Source organism: Erigeron canadensis, chromosome 7 (genome assembly GCF_010389155.1).
Source record: "Erigeron canadensis isolate Cc75 chromosome 7, C_canadensis_v1, whole genome shotgun sequence".
Taxonomy (NCBI): domain Eukaryota; kingdom Viridiplantae; phylum Streptophyta; class Magnoliopsida; order Asterales; family Asteraceae; genus Erigeron; species Erigeron canadensis.
Genome location: NC_057767.1, coordinates 9,964,620 through 9,985,494, shown reverse-complemented (window position 1 = coordinate 9,985,494; position 20,875 = coordinate 9,964,620). Strand labels below are relative to the sequence as shown.

Here is a 20,875-nt window from a genome sequence, read left to right as displayed (position 1 = left end):
TCTGTAAATGGTGATTTTACTGGGATCCTGCTAAGAGTGAATGGGCTGGGTGTGTTTTGTTGATATGATTGTGGAGTTTGGTATGTGTTTGGTCCCCAGGTATTTGTGTCGTAGGTGTTAAAATTTGGTCCCCCAGACTGATAGTATTGCCTGTACTCTTGGTTATATGCCCCCGAATTATAATGATAATTGTAGTCCTGACCTGGTTGTGGTCCTGTATGATGATAGTGCGTCCCTGGGGCTTGTCCTGGCATTTGGAGTCCTTGTTGGGGTGGGTGTTGGGGATTCCCTGTCTGCACCTGCGGGGTGGTTTGAATCGCTTGGGCCCCGTAGGCTTGAGCATAACCCTGGGGGAAAATTTTGCGCCCTTGGAATGTTAAGTGCCTGTGTATTGGTCAAGAAACCCTGATTGAATTGGCTTTGCGAATTCTGTTGGTACCCTGGCGTGTTCATCCCCTGGCCTGTGTTTGGGGGGTGTTGGGTAAATACCCCCTGATTGGAGTAGCCCTGGTTACCAGTTCCTTGTGCCTGATATTGTGGAAGTGAATTTGTTGAGTACTGGGGATAGTGGTATACTGCGTATAATGTACGTATCCCGGCGCATTATGTTGTTGTCCTGAATTCGGCACTCCTTGTGCAAAACTATGATTGTTCTGGTTGTTTGAACCTCGGTTGATCTGCCCCTGGGTGTTGGATCCTAGGTTTGTTTGTCCCTGGGTGTTAGGCCCCAGGTTGATATGACTCTGGGTGTTTGACCCCGAGTTTGTTTGACCCTGGGTGTTAGGCCCCAGGTTGATATGACTCTGGGTGTTTAACCCCGAGTTTGTTTGACCCTGGGTGTTAGGCCCCAGGTTGATATGACTCTGGGTGTTTGACCCCGAGTTTGTTTGGCCCTGGGTGTTAGGCCCCAGGTTGATATGATTTTGAGTATTGTTTTGCGATCCCGCTGCATTGTTTGGCCTTTGGACTCTTGATCGAGGATCGTGTGGTTGCCTTCGCCTTCCGCTTGGCGGTTTGTCGCCGTCATACTCATCATATTCTTCATCGAAGTTGATTGCCCTACCTGCCAATTCTCCTGCGTCTTGAAGACGTCTCAGAGTGCTCAAGATGCTGGTATAGTTTTGCCTTATATATGCATCGTTGAGCGGGGGTTGGGCTGATGTGGAGGCATAGGTTGCCCCTCCTGTTAAAGGTGTTATGGGTGTGCCATCTTGATTTCGATTTAGATCTATGTTTTCTCCACTGAAACCAGGTGGCGGCCTATTTTCCTTGCTCATGATTCTAGGTTTTTAGGGTTTGGGAAAACAAAATTTTGTAGATTTTGCTGTTCGGAGAATGTCTCGCGGATGGCGCCAATTGTTTGTACAGCCAATCCGTTAGCCTAGAAAGGAAGAAGGGGGGGGGGGGGGGTTTGTGGTTGTTCGTTGGCGATTCCCTTCCGGTAAGGTGTGAGAACCTTTTGTACGCCAAGAAAGTGTGTGTGAGATTATGATCTCGACCTAGCCATCCTTCCCCCTATTTATAGGGGGTTCGTGACTTATTCCCCAAGTATGGTTTGAATAGGTTTAATCGGGCCGTGCATATCTTCTCTAAGAATAAGGGATTTGATTTGATCTTCTTTCCTAGAATATAGGATTCTTGATAAATACAAATCCTTTCCTTGTTTACCGAGAGCGATACGTACCCTTTGATCGTACCCTGCGTGATTGCATCTGGGTGGGTACGTCATCAAGTTATTCACCCCGCGCGTTACTGCGTGGTACGTTTTTTATACAATAAAGGTTTGGTAAATTTATGTCAAATATTCGAACTCAAACTTTAAAAATAATAACTGATTAACCATCTAGCAATAACATTAAAAATATTGTAAAGGAATAATAAGTCGTATAAAAATACAAATAATCAAAAACCAAAATTTTAAAAGTAAAACCATAACTGTATGCAAATTGTATTATGAATACATGAGAACCCAAAAACTTAGTGTCAATAAAAATGAAAACGAAAATTTTGATGTAGGATAGAAGTTAAAAGATGAAAACTTTCATTAAAAAAAAAACTAAACAATAACTATACTAATGTTTTAATTGTAACATGAATGTAAGACGTAACGATGATAAAAGTTATTGTGTAATAAAATTCCCATATGTATAAAAAGACAAATGAAAATAATCAAAAGACCAAATGTTTAAAAGTAAAACCGTAACTTTGTGAAAAATGTTTGATGAAACATGGAACCTAAAAGTTTAGTGTCACGATAATAAAAGCGAAAACTTTGATGTGAGATAAAAGTTAAGAAATATAAATTATAGAGGGTTAAAACGAAATTTGGTAAAAATTAAGGGGGTTAAAACGAATTTTGGTTAAAATTAGTACGTGTTTTAACAACTTGTACATTTCACACATAAAATACTTGTACATATACATAAGTTTTTAGTATATATATATAATGTGATTTTGATTAATCTATTTTTACTTTTGGTTGTCTATTATTGTTTTTTTCTAATAGTATTTTTGTTTGTTCTTTGTTCTTCTTTAGCATCGTAATTGTAACATCTACAATCTAAAATAATTTTATATTTTATATTATATATTAACTAGATTAAATATGCACGTTGTACATGACTGACTGAATATATATATTAAAAAATATAATAACTGATAGCTACATTATATTTAATAATTTATGATAATATAAAAACTCTCAGATTACGTACGACTGATGTAAAGAATAAAATTATAGTTTATGAGTATATGATATACACCAAATATGTTAAAACATGACTAATAATTATATAAAAATATTATGATATATATTTATAATAAATAAACAAAAATAATATAACGTATATAAATATCTTTGTACAAATGTAATGTTTTTAAAAAACATATATAGAATATTTAGAAATATATATACTTAATTATCAAAGTCTTAAAAAAATTGTACTTACATGATGACAATATCACAAATATTAGAGTAAAATTATTAAACTAATAGTAATAGAAAAAAAAGATAACTATAGTGTTTTGTAGCAAAGTACATGCCAAAATGCAACAAAGCTCCAAAACACATCTCAAAATATTCTAGGATAAAAATCATGTAAATGTTAAGTTGGAGTAAATTTAAGAGTTTAGTTTTTTAATTTTTTATTATTAATTAATGATGATTAGGATAAATAATAATTTTTAAAGATATGTTTAAAATTAGGAAATTAATGTAAGTATGACATATAATGAAAAATCCTACATGTCATTCTCTCATAATGACCAATTAATTAAAAAACTATCCTCTATTAATTATATACTAGCTTAGTAACCCGCATATTACGTAAACAGATAAAAAAAATTTTACTTTAATTTACCAAAAAATATTTGTAAAAAAATGTATATATATAAAACTTAAAAGAAAGCATGTAACCAATTCACTTGCAGCTAATTAAAATATTTAAAAGTGAAAATATTTAATGAAGGAATAGAAAATCAAAATTTAATTAGATATGATGTCATAAATTAATTAAATAAAAACAAATAACTAATAAGAAAATATCTCACAATGACAAGTAGGTTTTCCTTTAATAAAAATGACATTATCACAATTTTCTTTTATTTAGATAAGAGATAAAAATATATATAAAGAAAACATATGTTATTGAAGAGTATGATGACTATATAAAGACAGACACTATATAAAGTATTGTATATTAATTGTGATGAAATAGCTGAAAAAACAAAAAAAAAATATGCATGACTAACTAGTGACTTACAGATAATGAATAGATAAAATATTGTAACTTAAATAAAGAACTGACTAATGACTAAAGATGTCCCAACTTTCAAAAAAAAAAAACAAACTAAACATGTCCCGTAATTTCATAAGCTCCATCATTATCATCTCTTATCTATACTATTTATTAAAGAAAATATCCTCATATTGAAAGTTACATGGGGAAATGTATAAAATGTCCTTCCGTGTAATATTTTAATTTAAATATATAATATTTTCACTTAGCACTTAGATATTTTCATTTACACTACCCCTTAACATTAATGATTACGTTACACTATCAATCTTTTATTTTTTAAAATATCCCCATTAACCCTTTATATCAATAATCTACACCAATCGACGCCTCATCTGTCACCAACCGTCGCACCTGCCACCACATCGTCGCCGCCACAATCACCGCCGCATTGCGCGGGTAACGTGCTAGTATTAATAAAAGAAAATTGTTTCTAGAATTTTTTTTCCTATGTGGCAAGCTCATGTCCCTTCCTACAAGTGCTTTTACAAAATTATGACATCATATTTGTTATTTCTTTTTTTTACTTTCTATAAATTTATTTAACCTTAAACATTATATATTTATAATTAATTTAAGAAAGATATATCTCATTAAATAGAGTATTAAAATAGAGTATTGAATATATTATATTGTTTCTTAAGTTTAACGGAAAAAAATATAACCATATACAATTAATATATATCAATAAGTCATATAAAATTATCGTAAATTTAGTATTTAATTTACAGTGTTTAATCATTATTGCTTGATTCATTATTATTCATACTAAAATTCTATAAAATATTTTGAAAAAAAAAAACTTTAGTTATTTTTTAATAAACATTATTTACAAAACTTTTATTAAAATTCCCGGATTGAACCCGGGTTAATTAGCTAGTTTATTCTCAAAATGCTAATCCTCATCATATAAGTTCTTTTAATTTAGTCATTCTTTCAAATTATAGAAATCATTTATAGCAACTATATATTAGTTATTTATATTTGTACAACATTGCAAAGTTTCAAATGATTTTCGTATAACCGCATTAATGACAGACGAAAACATGATAGTTAGACCATGCGGTGTGACCATGCGGTGTGAGGCTTTTCCCCACCGCGTTCCACACCCAAAACGCGGTCCAAACGCCATCTACATTGCCCCTCGATCGCGTTCCAACTAGTCAAAAGGGGATGACCGGACCAAAACCAACGCCTACAAATTGCAATTGTATTTTGAGCTTTCCTCTTCCCCATGCTACCAACGGCTCCTTTGACTAACTTTTTGCTACCATTAATCCTCTTTTTTCCTATATAAACCCACCCTTTTCACCATTTTCTTCCACACTATAAGCCATATATCATAAAAAAAACACACTTTATTCTTTATATTTCCATAGATCTCAACAATCCGTTGTCGTCAAGCGAGAGTTCGACCGATAGCTCATCCGATAGTTCGAGTGGTTCATCCGAGCTAGACGCGGCCATATCGAAGGCGGCCATCTTGGCCGTGAATGCTATGTTCGACGCTGTTCGTGGCGATGATGATGATGAGTATGACGATGATGACGATGAAGTTGTAAGACCGCGGTTTAAGAGACGGGTTACTATTGTGCGTAGGCGTCAAGAAGACGAAGCTCGACTCATGCGTAACTATTTTGTTGACGAACCGATTTACAATGCAAAAATGTTTAGGAGGCGCTATCGTATGAGTAAGCGGTTATTTCTCCAAATATGTGATGATTTAGCAACCGAGTATCCATTTTTCCAACAAAGATACGATGGGTCGGGGAAGCTTGGTTTCTCAACCAAGTTAAAGTGTACATCGGCGCTCCGTCAATTGGCATATGGCACTAGTGTTGACGCATTTGACGAGAACTTTGGCATATCAGAAAGGACCTCACGTGACACACTAGAACACTTTTCTACCGGTACAATTCTTTTACTCAAAACGTTTTATACTTTATATATAGTTTTTAGGTAGTTTAAATTAATATATACTTTATAATGTAGTTATATTTTATATATAGTTTTTAGGTAGTTTAAATTAATATATACTTTATAATGTAGTTATAGTTTATATATAGTTTTTAGGTAGTTAAAATTAATATATACTTTATAACGTAGTTGTAATTGTATATAAATAGGCATAAGGGAACTATACGGTAGTACTTACCTACGTAGACCGACTTGGAGTGATCTCCAACGGATTTACGAGGTCCATGAACAACGCCATGGTTTCCCGGGCATGATTTGTAGCATTGATTGCATGCATTGGACCTGAGATATGTGTCCTAACGCATGGCGTGGCACTCATACTCGAAGCGATATTGGGAAACCGTCGTTGATGCTTCAGGCAGTTGCGTCTTATGATTTGTGGACTTGGAACGCATATTTTGGGATGCAGGGGTCCAACAACGACATTAACATTTTTGAAGCCTCGCCTGTTCTTGAAGAGCTTATATCTGGTTTGGCTCCTACAGGTTAGTTTTAAAGTACATTTTTTAAATTCGTTCTTTTGTTTATATTAAGTGTATAATTTGTTAATTTAATATTATTCTCTACTTTATATAATTTGTTCATTTATTATTATTTTGTAGCTTCATTTTATGCAAATGACAACTTTTACAAGTCCGGATACTATTTGGGAGATGGCATCTACCCGGAGTATGCAATTTTCGTCAAGACTTTTACCGATCCAATTGACAACAAAAGAAAGTTGTTTAAGAAGAAACAGGAATCGGCAAGAAAGGATATTGAAAGAGCGTTTGGTGTACTGAAAAAGAGGTGGAAGGTTATTAGTAATCCTTCACGATATTGGGACAAGGATAAGATGCAATCCGTGATCTACACTTGTATCATCCTACATAACATGATTCTACAGGACGAGGACAAAGCTTTCTGTTAAGACTACGACCCGGAAGACATTTTTGGACCCGGAGTACTGGACACAAGAAACTCCCATGGAGCAACGGATCGAGAACACGAATGCGATCAAAAGTAGAGAAACCCACAACATGCTCATGACGGATTTGGTGGATCAAGTATGGACGACCCGTTCGCGACAAGATGAACCCGTGCCCGACCTCAATGAATACGTTAGCGATGATGACGCTTAGTCTTTTTATATTTATGTAACGGGACTTAATTTTTATTTTATTTGTATGAACTTTTTTATGTGTTTAATATGTAGTTTTCATAAATAATAATAATAATAATAGTAATAGTAATAATAATAATAATAATAATAATAATAATAATAATAATAATAATAATAATAATAATATAATAATAATAATAATAATAATAATAATAATAATAATTACTTAATTATTACATGATGACACATGACAAAAGACCCCCACTAACTTAAGATGTCTCACACCCCTAGTTTTGAAGAATGCCTACTATGGTGACATGGAGCTATGTGGCCAAAGACCCCTCACCCATGAAATGTCTCATACCACTTAGTCTTATAGTCCCGCAACGCGGGGCTATCAAACCACCTACTACCTAGTTCTATATATCGTGTTGCATAAATGATATATGTTCTTCAAATAGAATATTCGTTATCTTTTTCTTAGTTTATTGTAACTTATTTAATTATTTTTATAATCATATATTAAAATTACAGGTTTATTGGACGAAACCTAAAACTAGTAGATGTTTAGAGGGAGAAGAAAAAAACAAAATGAAATTATACGAGTAGCATACAAGTGTTTTATTTTAGTTCTGTAAAGTTAAATAATTGCAATTGGAGAATCTATACTTCCTATATAAATAAACTACCCTCCCTCCAAATTAAACACTCTATCTTTAAATTACTTATTTTACTCTTTTAATTTACACTACCACTAAACACTTTAATCTTGAAATATCGAAAATACCTTTAAGAAAACTTTACGCCCAATATGTCTCCCTTCCCTTCTCCTGAAGCTGCTCACATATTATACCAAAAAACACACCCATACATCCCCCAGAACAAACACACACATACATTCCCTCAGAACCGTCTCCCTCTAAAATACACATAGCCACCGCCTCCCAAAACTGCCGTCGTCTCCGCCGTCTAAAACACACATAGCCATAGATATGGTGATCTGGTAATCGCGCAGGTACCGCTAATTAACCAGCGTTTTTTTCCTATGCTCCGCCGTATCGCACGGATACAAGGCTAGTTTATTAATATTTGGATGAGGAGATATTAAGAGTAAATTAGTTTATTTATTTGTGATTAGGCAAAACTAATTATTAAGATAAAACAAATAAAATCAATGTATATACTATACTATATAAATCTTTGTGCATCAATTATGAAAGATTAGATTAAGAAAAGAAAGTCCCCCATGTATCATGTATGTATGTACGTTTGTTTGTTTCTTATTATTATACTCCTTCCGTTTCGATTTAAATGTCCTATTTTGACTTTTAATTTTGAAGTTTTTTTTCCCGCAACTTTGACCGTAAATTGATTCGTATGTGTTATACAATAATTGATTAAAAATATATGGATAGATTGAGCTTTAAATGTATTTTTCATTGATATAACTTTCGTTAGGTAGTATATTATACAAACAAAAATACTTGCAGTCAAAGTTAAGAAAAAAAGACTCTACAAGTCAAATTTGGACATTTTAATTAAGACGAGAGAGTATGTTTTAGGAGATCAAGAAGAAAATAATCCCTACTACTATAGTACTATATATCTATTTAGAGGTTGGGTATTGTAAAACAAGTATTAAAATGAAACAAATAAAATAAGATCTTGACCTTTAGATCATGGTTAAATTGATGCACAAAGATTCATAAAACAATTGATGCACGATGATTTTCATGATGCACAATGATTTTTAATGAACAAAAACATATTGTTTTTTTTTGTTTTATTTTAATACTTGTTTTATTTTACCTAAAACCTATTTATCTAATATATGTAAACAAGAAGGGAACAAGAACATATAAAAAACCCCATCTCTACAACTGAAAACAATTTTTTATAAACCATTTTTTTTCTTTCTTTTTATCTTTATTGACAAATCCAACACGCATGTTCACTGTGAACAGAGTCAAATAATTCCAAAGTGGCTGAGTGGCTTTCAAAAAGGAAAAAGAATAAAGCCAAAATAATAAAAAAATGAATAAAAATGAATAATGATTTTGGGTAGGTTATGTTGAATTGGGTTGACAATCAAACCATAAATAAAGAAACGACGGAGTCTTTATTTTTGAATGATCATTACTCTGTGATGGGGGTAGCCTTGTGTTTCCCCATCTTTCCCGCGTGCGCCTGGCAAAATGGACGGGTTTGGGTTACGAGTTGAAATGAGTGTGGGTCTAAAGAATTGCGAGTCAAACGGGTGCAGGTCAACCTGTAATTTTTCTTTTTCCATCTTTTTTCTTTTGTTATTTTTATGTTTCCCATATAATTCATTAAACAAAATTTGATAATGAAACTGTAAACATCTATTATTAATTATGAAACTTATCTTAAATTTCATTATTATTATTATCATTATATATTACTGTTCAAGAAAAAAAGAGCTACAATATATATTTTATATATTTTTTTAATTACCCTGACTAAAAAGTTAATATATAAAAACCATATTACTTATTTTTATATATATATTTTTCATATCTACAAAGTAAACTCAATCTTTCTCCAACAAAAGATTAGCTTAATAACCCACCTATTATGCAAGCAAATCAAACGAAAATTTTAAATTGATATACAAAAAATGTTTTATATGTCATGTGATCGATAATAAAAAAAAGATATATGAATAATTATTAACATTTAAATTTTTTTAAAATAAAGATACTTTCTAGTGGAGTAATAATAAATCAAAAGTGAATTAAATATAATCCTATAAAATAAAAACTAGAAGTAAATCAATATTTAAAAAAAAAATTGTTATGACATCATAATTAAATAAATGAAAAAAAAAAAGATTTTTAAAGGAAATTTAAAGGTGTTATGTAAAAAACTCTCTATAATATGTTTGTTGTCTGTTCTATTTAATATAGTGATAAAGACATACCACCAAAGTTTTTTAGTTTTTATACATGCTCTGTTATCTACCTCATCATTTTCCTTCTACAGACTATACAACACGTTCATATATAAATATTCATCATAAATAAAAAAATATATAAAAACCATGAAACCCATTTCTCGAATGTTTCATACACTATTCTGCAAGTATATAGTTTAATCAAATAGTACAACCATCTTGAAATTGAAACACTTATACAGCATATATATAGTATAGTATGTCACATCATCAATGGCTACAAAGTTGGTTGGCTGCATCGTACGTGCGATGAAATTAAATTTTCTGGATTTTTATAGCATCACCAGCTAACCACTGACCCAGGTACAACCCGCTCCTACATTTAGTAGAGATATGTTGAAGGTGTACTTATTGTTGTCATTATCAGCAATGATGATGATGGTTGTAAATGGTTTGAACTCGGATGGTCAAACATTATTGTCACTTTCAACACACTGGAGGACATCCTCCAGTCTTGTCTCTACTACCTGGAAGATATATAATGCTTCTGATCCTTGTTTGTGGGCTGGTGTTGCGTGTAACAGCGACAACCACCGAGTTGTGTCTTTGGACTTGTCCGGTTTCCAACTTTCAGGTGAATTAGGACCTGAAATCTCCCGTTTAGCCCAACTCAAATCGTTGAACTTAAGCTTTAACCGTCTCGCTGGTTCAATCCCTTCACAGTTATCCAATTGCACTCTTCTTCGATATTTAGACCTGTCCCACAATGCCTTTTCGGGTCCCATTCCTCCTTTACCCAAATCTTTGATTTACTTAGATTTGTCTCTTAATCAATTTGTCGGTGGCCGCCTTCCAACAGAGTTGGGTGAGTGTATTAACCTCCAACAGTTTGCAGTTGTTGGTAGCGGCTTAACCGGTCCTATCCCTTCTTCGTTCGGTAACCTCACCAACATGACTCTCCTATACCTTTCTGAAAATCAGTTGTCCGGAAACATACCACCCGAGCTTGGCAACTGCAGCTCCTTGGTCGATCTCCAGCTAGACGCTAATCAACTCGAGGGTACCATTCCAAATGAACTTGGTCTTCTTAACTTAACATACCTTTATTTATTTTCCAACCGTTTAACCGGTGAGGTTCCCATGAGTATTTGGAAAAGCCAAACCCTTGAGCACCTTCTTATTTACGAGAATAGTCTGTTTGGCGAACTGCCCGTTGAGCTCACCTACATGAAGCACTTGAAACAAATCACCCTGTTTACGAATCATTTCTCTGGCATCATACCTCAAACCTTAGGAATCAATGCCACCCTCACAGTCCTTGATTTCAATAACAACTCATTCACCGGACCAATCCCGCCATATCTCTGCTCCCGAAACCAACTCGAGAAGCTCATTCTCGGGCTCAACAATCTGCAAGGCCCAATTCCTCCTCAACTTTGGAAATGCCGCAGTCTTAAAAGATTGATTCTGCGTGGTAATACTAATCTCACCGGGGTTTTTCCAGACGTTGTGGATAATCCAAACCTATCATACTTGAGCCTGGAGAATAACTTTTTCACTGGACAAATTCCTGCTAGCTTTGGTATGCTTACCAATATCACAGAAATTAATCTCTCCATGAATCGGCTTTCTGGCGTCTTACCACTTGAGTTTGGAAACCTCTTGGGGCTTCAGGCTCTCAACCTTTCTTACAACGCATTGGAGGGTCCTTTGCCATCTCAACTAGCCAACTGCAAAAGGTTACTGAACCTTGATGCAAGTCATAACTTGTTCAATGGCTCAATTCCAGCTTCTCTGCAGACCATGTCAGGACTACTGACTCTGGATTTAAGTGAAAATCATTTTACAGGGAGCATACCGATGTTTTTATCTCAGTTCGGGTCTCTGATAGAGCTTAGACTAGGTGGAAACTCATTAGGTGGAAAAATACCTTCATCAATAGTAGAGCTCAAGGCACTTGGCATTTTAAACCTCAGCCACAACTGTTTGACAGGTGATATTCCCTCGGGTTTCAGTAAACTGGTGATGCTGGAGCAGTTAGATGTTTCTCACAATCGTCTAACTGGAACTTTAGCATCACTTGCGGGGATGCGTGTGTTAACTGACCTAAACATTTCGTACAATATCTTCATGGGTCAGATACCAGCAACATTGCTGAAATTTCTCAACTCGTCTTTCTATGCATTCTCAGGGAACCCAGGTCTTTGTGTGGATTGTGTTCTGAATAGTTGTGAGGCTGCCAGGGATTTGAGACGTTGTGCCCATCCATCGGCCAAACAGAAAGGACTTACCAAGTTCCAAACTGCAATGGTAGCCCTTGGGACTTCAACGTTTTTGTTTGCATTTGTTATTGGGATTGGTTTAATGCTTCACTGCCGGCGAAGAGAAAAACATGATATTGAAGAGATCTATGATGATAAAGTGGATGACGATTCTTTATTTTACAAAGTAATGGAGGCTACTGATGACTTAGATGACAGGTACATAATTGGGAGAGGAGCCCACGGAACTGTGTACAAGGCATCCTTGGGTCGTGGTGATGGAGTGTATGCTGTTAAGAAACTTATGTTTGGAGGCAGCAAAGAGGGAAGCACGAGCATGGTTCGAGAGATAGAGACAGTCGGGAAAGTAAGACATAGGAATCTTGTTAAATTGGAAGACTTTTGGATAAAAAAGGATTACGGCCTGATTTTGTACAAGTATATGCACAATGGTAGTCTTCACGATATTCTGCATGAAGTACATCCACCTCCATTGTTAGATTGGAGCATTCGTTGTAACATCGCTCTTGGAACCGCCCACGGTTTAGCGTATCTCCATTTTGACTGTCATCCAGCTATAGTTCATCGAGATATCAAACCCATGAATATCCTTTTAGATTCCGAGTTGGAGCCTCACATATCAGATTTTGGCATAGCCAAGCTTCTGGATCAATCAACTCCAGCGCTAATGAGTGGCACACTCAGAGGCACGGTCGGGTATATTGCTCCAGGTGAACTAATATAACTTGTCTCCTTTTTTTTTTCCTTTTAATACCAGAGAAAATGTTTATTATGCATATGATGGTTGTGATGATGACGATGAGTAAGATGATTCACAGAAAACGCATTTACATCCACGAAAAGCATGGAGTCTGATGTGTACAGTTATGGTGTTGTGTTACTGGAACTAATAACAAGAAAGAAGGCAGTGGATCCTTCATTTGAAGATGGATTGGATATTGTGAGGTGGGTCCGATCCGTCTGGAATGAGAAGGTAGAAATCGAGGTGGTAGTGGATCCAGACCTATTTGATGATCTGTATGATGGTTTTGTAAGGGAACAAGTGACAGAGGTGCTTCAGCTTGCTTTGAAGTGTACATTAACAGAATCAAGCAGGAGACCCACAATGAGAGATGTAGTCAAACAACTTGAAGATGTGCATTCATCCAATAGTTATAGGAGCAAGCAGCTGCAGCTGCAGCTGCAGCTTAAATAGGGTCGGTATTACGTACCCAGTTAGTTAGCTCATCATCATATAGAATGATTAGATTTTTTTCAGAATTAGAAAAAATCTGATGAAATTGTACAGTTCCAAGGTTGGTTGAGTGTTAATGGATACATTTTGTCCGATTGGTATGATAATGATGACAAGTTTATGACCAAGTATAGTGTTAGCACTATTGGTATGATATATGTTCAATTAATTTAGTTCAAGAAACTATTTTGAATCTATTAAATGATTTAATGCATTCTAAACAAACAATTGTAATGAAGTTTTGGCTGAATTTGTGATTAAGCTTCACATCCATTATTGCTTTGAGTGATATCAATTGCAAAAGTAGAAGTCATGCATTCATTCACCATTTGTAATCCTATACCGCCAACGGGATGTGATCAGCATTAACGACGACAAGTATATGAGCATGGACTACATCATATCTGATAATAAGGCAAGTTATCATAATGCCTTCTTCATCATCCAGGTTGATTTTCAATTTCTTTATTTGAATCTATTTAATTTATCTAACTTCTTTTAATCTCATTTGTTATATAGTTCAGATAAGATTGTCATTAATTCGTTTTTTGTAAATGAACACAAAGTGTTTGATAAATTGCCTCAATGAAATGTAGAATATTCTTTTTGAATGATATTTTATTACTGCCTTAGGTTAGATTTATGTTGTTTTTCTACACCATATGATTTCGTATGGATCGAACAAATATACTTGATATATGGTGAAGCCTATTAAGTATTCCAAAAAAATCTAAAACCGAAGATGATGACGATAATGTAGATTTAGAGAAAAGCAATGTACTTCTAATGGGCCAAACTGGCTCGAGTATGATCATGAAAATGTTTCATTGTCGCTGCCCAATCAGGCAATCATACCTCTCTTAAACATCCATCTCATACGACACCAATGTGCCCTAATTTATCACTCTTTTGTTTTCCCCCAATTGATGCAGCATTACCATAAGGACATCGCGGCGAGTTGTGTTGGTGGTGCAGACACCGAATATTTCAACACATGCTTTCTTATGGAGTAAAAAGCCTTTCAAGATCATGTTGTTCATGGTAAGCATCTTTAATGCTTCCTTCTTTTACAGATGTGCCATTTCCTATCAGCTTTCTGGACAACAGACTCTAAATGATTGAATTTTTATAAATTTGATTTTAATTAGTAAATTTTCATATCATGTACAATACTTATATTTGACTTCTAATTGTAGTTTTTATGCGATGATTCTATTCTAAAAGTATACTTATTTCTTTTGTTAGTGCATATAAACAATACCTTATAACGCTAGAGAATTTCTTGGTCCGGGTTACGTGGTTGTAGTTATGTAATGCTTTGCATTAAAAAAACTAAAAGAAAAAAGGTAGCTCATAACACTAGAAAAGAGTCAATTGGTCAAGTAAAAACATAAGGTAATTTCGTTGTTATTCTTCATGTTGGTGATTATATTTTCAGGTGCATGAGCTATTATAACATAATCCAAATCTTTGCCATGCCATGAAAACTAAAGCTAGGATTAATCCTCGATTGGTTATTAAGAAGATGAAGTTACCATGGTACGTAATTCAGAATGCAGTAGTTTTGACTCACGGATACGTAACTTCATCCTAGATCGTGAAAGGCCAAGTGACTAACTTCAATACTTTGTTTAATGGAGGCCAAACCTAGGCAGGGATTTATATGTATTGATGATATTGAACCCATTTATGAAGGTGGGGAACACATAAAACTGACAAGCACTACAAATAATGAAAACCAAGAGCCTTTATATAAAGGCGAGGCTGTTCTAGCAGAACAAGTGGACAATGTTAGTAGTAGCGAAAAATTTGGGTTTCTTCTCCTCAAAGGGAATTGTTAAGATGTTTGTTCTTATAAAAGGGAACTAATCAGGATTTTTCTAAAGAATAGCTCAAGTCAGTTGACTATATATGAGTATGTATCATTTATTAATCCATGCACATCTGGTTTAATTATAAACAAGATGATGGTCTTCATTTCTTTTGCTTTGTTAATGATTGCAGCTTATATTCCTTGCAAAAAAGCATAAAAGAACATGAACTAACGGGAAAACATATGTCAAACTAACGGGAAAACATAGAGTTACGTTTTCACTTTTCAGGACCTGGAAACTTTTTGTTGAGTGTAAGCATCCATTTCAAATCTTTTTTTCTTAACTAATTAGTTCATTTTGTTCTTAAAAAAAAATATCTGTGCCTCTAGGCTAACCTGTCATGTGATACCTTTCTTGTTATGAGATAAACGTGCAAGTGTCTTTGTAGATTTTCCTTGGAATATATGATCACCTGTTCACGGAGATTTTTATTAATGATTGGCAGGGATTGAAAGGTTTAGTACAGCCATGGCGTTTGTGGGCTCGAAGAGTAGTGATTTGATTGATAATGAAGTGAAGGTTGAGCTGTGTGGGCTGCATAGGCTTGCCATTAAAGGATCTTGCTATGAACCACAACCCATGGCTCTTAAGGTTACTGCTCGAGCTAATTGGTATGTGATCATATTTCTTACTTGCCTCTTTTTAGTATTGAATTGGTATGAAGTTGTAGCATGACTCCACAGAAGGCTGCTACCATGGCTGTGAAAAAGTTGGAGAAGCTGAAGTAGCTTTTTTACAAGCTGAAAAAAAAAGGGAAGCTTTTCCCGCAGCAAAGAGTGGGTTTTACTTGCAAAGCCCCTAGCTCATTTTGTCAATGTTCCCTTTGTTATTGCTGATGCAACAATTTTGACACAGGTCAGTTATACTCAAATTTCAAAGTATAAGGGCGGACGGAGCGCGGTGGTGAGGGAATAGGTATCGGACCGATACCGGTTTGAACACCACCCGTCCAACCGGTACTAGTGGGGTGGGGAGGGATTTGGGGAGGGTGCTGCCGGTTGGATTCAAATGTTAAATAAAAAATTAAACCACAGGGGCCCACATCAAACGGTCGAAATTCCCATCTTTTTCTCTTCTTCTTTCTTTTTTCTTTCTTCTGCACCTTCTGTTCTTCTAGTTTTTTTTTCCTCCATTTTCTTTCCTTTCTTCTTTGATTATTAATCTATCATACAACACACATATAAAACATGGCAAACATGAACCTAAAGGATGTTAAGATGGCGATGCAAGCTCGCATGGTCAATGACGACAGACACTGATCTCAAGTGAACACCGTCATTTAGAGTGTATCCGACGAGAAGGCGGCTTACCAAGCCGAAATCAACCGAACTGAAGCTCCCGATCGGGTTCGAAACACTGCCGAATCTGAGTATGTTGTATATCTTCGACAGAAGATCAATTGACTGAACCAAATTATTTTTCAGCTTATCACTGCCTCTTCCACTTTCACAGTCATGCTTGACCACACGTTATTCTCGCAAGGCAATGTCGGTGGTGGTCAGCATGTAGATTATCATACTGACCCGGAGGAGGAGTATGTATCTCCTCAACTCGGCGACGCTACCGGGTCTCCTGAACCCTATCGATACATTTATCGTAACGACGGCGACAATATTGTGGACTCGGACTATTCCGAGTGTTAGGTTTATGTAATGTTTTTAATAATTTTACTAATATTAATGTAATGTTTATTAATGTTTTTAATAATTTTAGTTTTGTAACTTTTTTTAATTTAGAAGATTTTAGTAATATTTGTTTTAAATTATTTTTAAATTAAAGTTTTAATTATTATTTGAATAAAAATATATAGAAAATAGAATAAGTAGAAAAGGGTGGGGAGGGGTAGGGAAAGGCGGGGAAGCAATCCTTGCATTTAGGGAGTGGGCGGGGAGGAGAAGAAAAAGCGGGGAGTGGCGGTGAGGCACTCCACCACCCTAAGATATTTAAAATGAATGACATTTCATAGAGAAATGAGTGGTGCAAGTCGTACTTTTGACATTGATCATTAGATCACCGTGAAAAATTGGATAATGTTGTTAATTCAGTATATTTTTATGGATTTATCTCACCATAGAACCGACTTAACGTGTTCTAATAAACTGAAAACAATTTCATTTATCTATATTATGCAGGTTGGTTATCAGGTTATGTTGATGATTTCGTTGAATCTATCTTGCACGAGCTACTTACGGTAAGTAATATATATGCTGATTATGTGATTTCTTATTATTAAGTAACAGTTTTATGTTGATCCAGAAGTTGAGACTCATCACTTATGGTTCAAAAAACTTTCACTAGACAAACAAATAGAATCATCATACGAAGGATTTGACTCGGTGGTCAAAAGATACAAACCAAGATTAATTGGTTGAGATGTCATGAATGAGAACTTGCACCATAATTATTGGTATTATGACTTTGACTAGCTTTTATTAAATTGGAGCTGGACAAAGATGTTGTGTAAATGAATGGTACAAGATTAGAGAGCAAGGTTTCGTTGGGTGTTGGAATTGGGGCAGAAATTCGTTGCAGGACGTGGAATTGGCGGAATGATTGGAGTTGATAAAATTGTTAAAAAAGGCAAGTTTAACTAATAAAGAAGATCGATGGATGGGAGGAGTAAGCAAGGAGTTGACGGTCAAGTTTGTTAAGGAAGCTTTGATTAAAAATCTTGAGATCAGTAACTGTGTTGTTCTCGAATGAGCAAATTGTGTTCCCAAAACGTGTAACATATTCATGTCACGTGCGGTTTTAGATCGTATACCTACGCTTCAACCCTTAGTGCTAGAAATTGTGAGCTTGGCAACCTCATGTGTGTTTTTTGCAAATTTTGGGGAGGAGACAATTGATGATTTACTTTGCCACTGTGAGGAAATAAGTATGTGGGTCAAAGTAACTAGATTGTTTATTTTTGAAGTTAAGGACTTCATTGAAATTCAAAAATAGTGGGGTTGATCAAAGTGGAGAAAATGGTATTGAAAGACATTGTAATGATTACATGTTGGGCCATATGGAAAGCGAGGAATGACAAAAGGTTCTTAAATAAAAAGGCTTGCAAAGACTCGATAGTGTAAAGTGTAAAAGCGTTGGGCTATCTTTGATAGAAATAGAAATAAAAAGCAAATGATATTACAGGAGGATTGGTGTAAATTTAAATTGTTTTAAAATTTCCTGCCGGAGGTGTAGTGTTAATAAAATTCACTTTTCAAAAAAAGAAAAAAAAATAAATGAGAATTTGCTTTTTTTTTTTTTAGGGAATAAAGATATAAATTTTGTTAGAGATAAAGTTGAGTGGTTCTTGAAAAATAAAGATTATTCAAGTTATGACTTTCAACTTCTTAATTTGAATTTAGTAAACAAAATATTACAAGCTTTTTTTCAAAATAAATAATGAAAAACAAACTTAGAACAAGTTAATTAAGTGGAATACAACATTAACAATGCATACTCGTTACACGATTCCATAGATAATAAAATGTTTGCAAATTACATGTTCAGAAATACGTGCAATATATATAGATTGTGAAGCTTTCATTAAAGATTTACATTAGAAACTTTTGTATAATTAAATGTTCGAGTATAGAAGATTAAAATTTCATAACATATGGAAATTGTCAATCGAGCATATTATCACATATTTGGATCAAATGTTACTACTCGCGCGTTGCAACGGATACTATTAACTGGGTATAAGAAATATTAAGAGAGGGTAAAAAATATTAAGAGAGGGTTGCATGTACAAATGAAATTAAAGAATATATTTTTTTTTAAGAAGGTATTTTGGACAAATCCCCCTGTATAACTTTCGATAGAGGTATATTTTATTTATTAAATAATATAGATATATGAATAACAAGACTAAGACTGTGTTTCTTTTTTACTTAATATACTTAAATTTGTTTTTACATAATGAACAAAATAACTGTCAATTAACATACACACACTATTTAAAATAGCGTGGTTTGATCAGTGGTAAACACCCTGACCTTTGTAAACAGATGTCAGGAGTTTGATTCTCATATCATCCATAGTTTGGAGGTCCTTTTCTACTATTTAGGTATAAAATGGAAGCAATCTCTCTATCTTGTTAAGGTGAAGGTCTGCCAACATTTTAACCTCTTTCATACACCATCGAGATATTGAGGCTCAAAACCAACGAAAAGGACAGTAAGTAGTTTCTTTCTATCTTTACACATTATGTATATATAAAGTCAATTAAAACATTCAGTTCTTATCTATATCTATATCTACTAGCATGACCCGCGCAATGCGGCGATGGTGGTGGGGACGATGGTCTAATGGTGTCGGTGAGGGTATTATTAGTGGTGGCGGTGTCAAGTGGTGTAAGCTGATGTGAAAGTGATTGTAAAATATTTTAGAAGATAAAGGCTTAAAGTATTAATTATTTAAATAAGAGTTTAGAGTGTAAATTAATTCATTAAGGACAAATTTGGTAATTTATAAAACTTTTTCCATAGTGGATATTTTTTAAGGGTAATTTAGCACTTTTTCATCTAACCATTTTCTAACACTTTCTTAAAATTGGGGGATTGATAATAGTTATAAAAGAGTATAGATACTCCTTATTAAAAAGAATAGACCCCTCGTTGAAAATTATTAGAGGGACAAAAATATCCTCAATTAAAACAACACACCTTAAATACATATACCCCCACCCTATTGAAATGGATATACCATTAGTCCCTCAACTTTTAAAATAACTATACTAACCATTATATTAATTACATTTACACCAAGGCCGTCTCTGAACATTTATATACCTCGGCCGAGCTAGAAAAAAAAGGCCCGTTACTTAGATGCACCAAGTTATATTATATAAATTATTTTTTAAAAAAGACGATAAATGTTAATAAACAAATCAAAAGATATTGTTTAACATATAAAAAAACATTGCAAAATTAAATTATTGAAATAAATATCATGGAAGCTAGCCGACGATTCGTGAATTCTTCTAGCATTTTTCATAGCACATTGGTTGATCAACCCTTCACAGTCTAGTTTTCTTTTTTTACGTTTTTGACTGTTGGATGGCTGTTTAGGAGGCATGATTTCTATATCGTTATATCCAAATATGAAGCAATTAGTAATCAAATCTAAATTTAAAACACTTAATTCTAGTTTTATGTTTTAGTAACTATAACTAAAATAACTAAAAAGAATAGTTAAAGAAAAAAATAAGAAAAAGATTACGGCTGCTGAGTTAATTTAGAATAGGGATAATATCCAATATACAATTAAATAATGGAGATATTCTACAATATACATGAAAGTTAAACTTACATTGAATTGTGAATCACAAAAGTGAAAAGCTGATGTAAAAAGATTGCCTAAAGCTAGCCACGTAGTGTTGCCGAATGAAAAAGTCAAATGACATACATAAAATATATATGCATTGTATATAAACTTTGGGCCCTTAAAATATATGGACCTCGGCCAATAGCCCATATTGTCCTATGCTTAGGCCGGCCTTGCCTTACACTATTCGTCTTCACCACTATCCGTCGCCGCCAACACCCGTCACCACCACTTTGCCGTCTCCATCGCTGTATTGCGAGGCACCAAGCTAGGCTTAAGAAAAAAACAAAAAAGCGGCCCTAGACCCGATTGAACTAGTCATTGGCTCATTGCCGGTTTGAACCGGTTCTTAAAACTGGTATGACCCGAAATTAATTTG

General features: G+C 34.3%; 1 protein-coding gene across 2 annotated transcripts; it reads left to right on the top strand.

Moving 5' to 3' along the window:
- The first annotated feature begins 9,925 nt into the window (after positions 1-9,925).
- On the top strand, positions 9,926-13,544 carry LOC122607929 (receptor-like protein kinase). 2 transcript variants are annotated; one of them, XM_043781003.1, is made up of 3 exons: positions 9,926-11,783; positions 11,982-12,782; positions 12,891-13,544. In XM_043781003.1, exons 1-3 carry the CDS (start codon positions 10,184-10,186, stop codon positions 13,265-13,267), a joined length of 2,778 nt encoding a protein of 925 aa, XP_043636938.1. In that variant the 5' UTR covers positions 9,926-10,183; the 3' UTR covers positions 13,268-13,544. The 2 variants fall into 2 exon arrangements, with proteins under 2 accessions (XP_043636938.1, XP_043636937.1); XM_043781002.1 differs by having other exon boundaries at positions 9,926-12,782.
- The last annotated feature ends 7,331 nt before the right edge of the window (positions 13,545-20,875 follow it).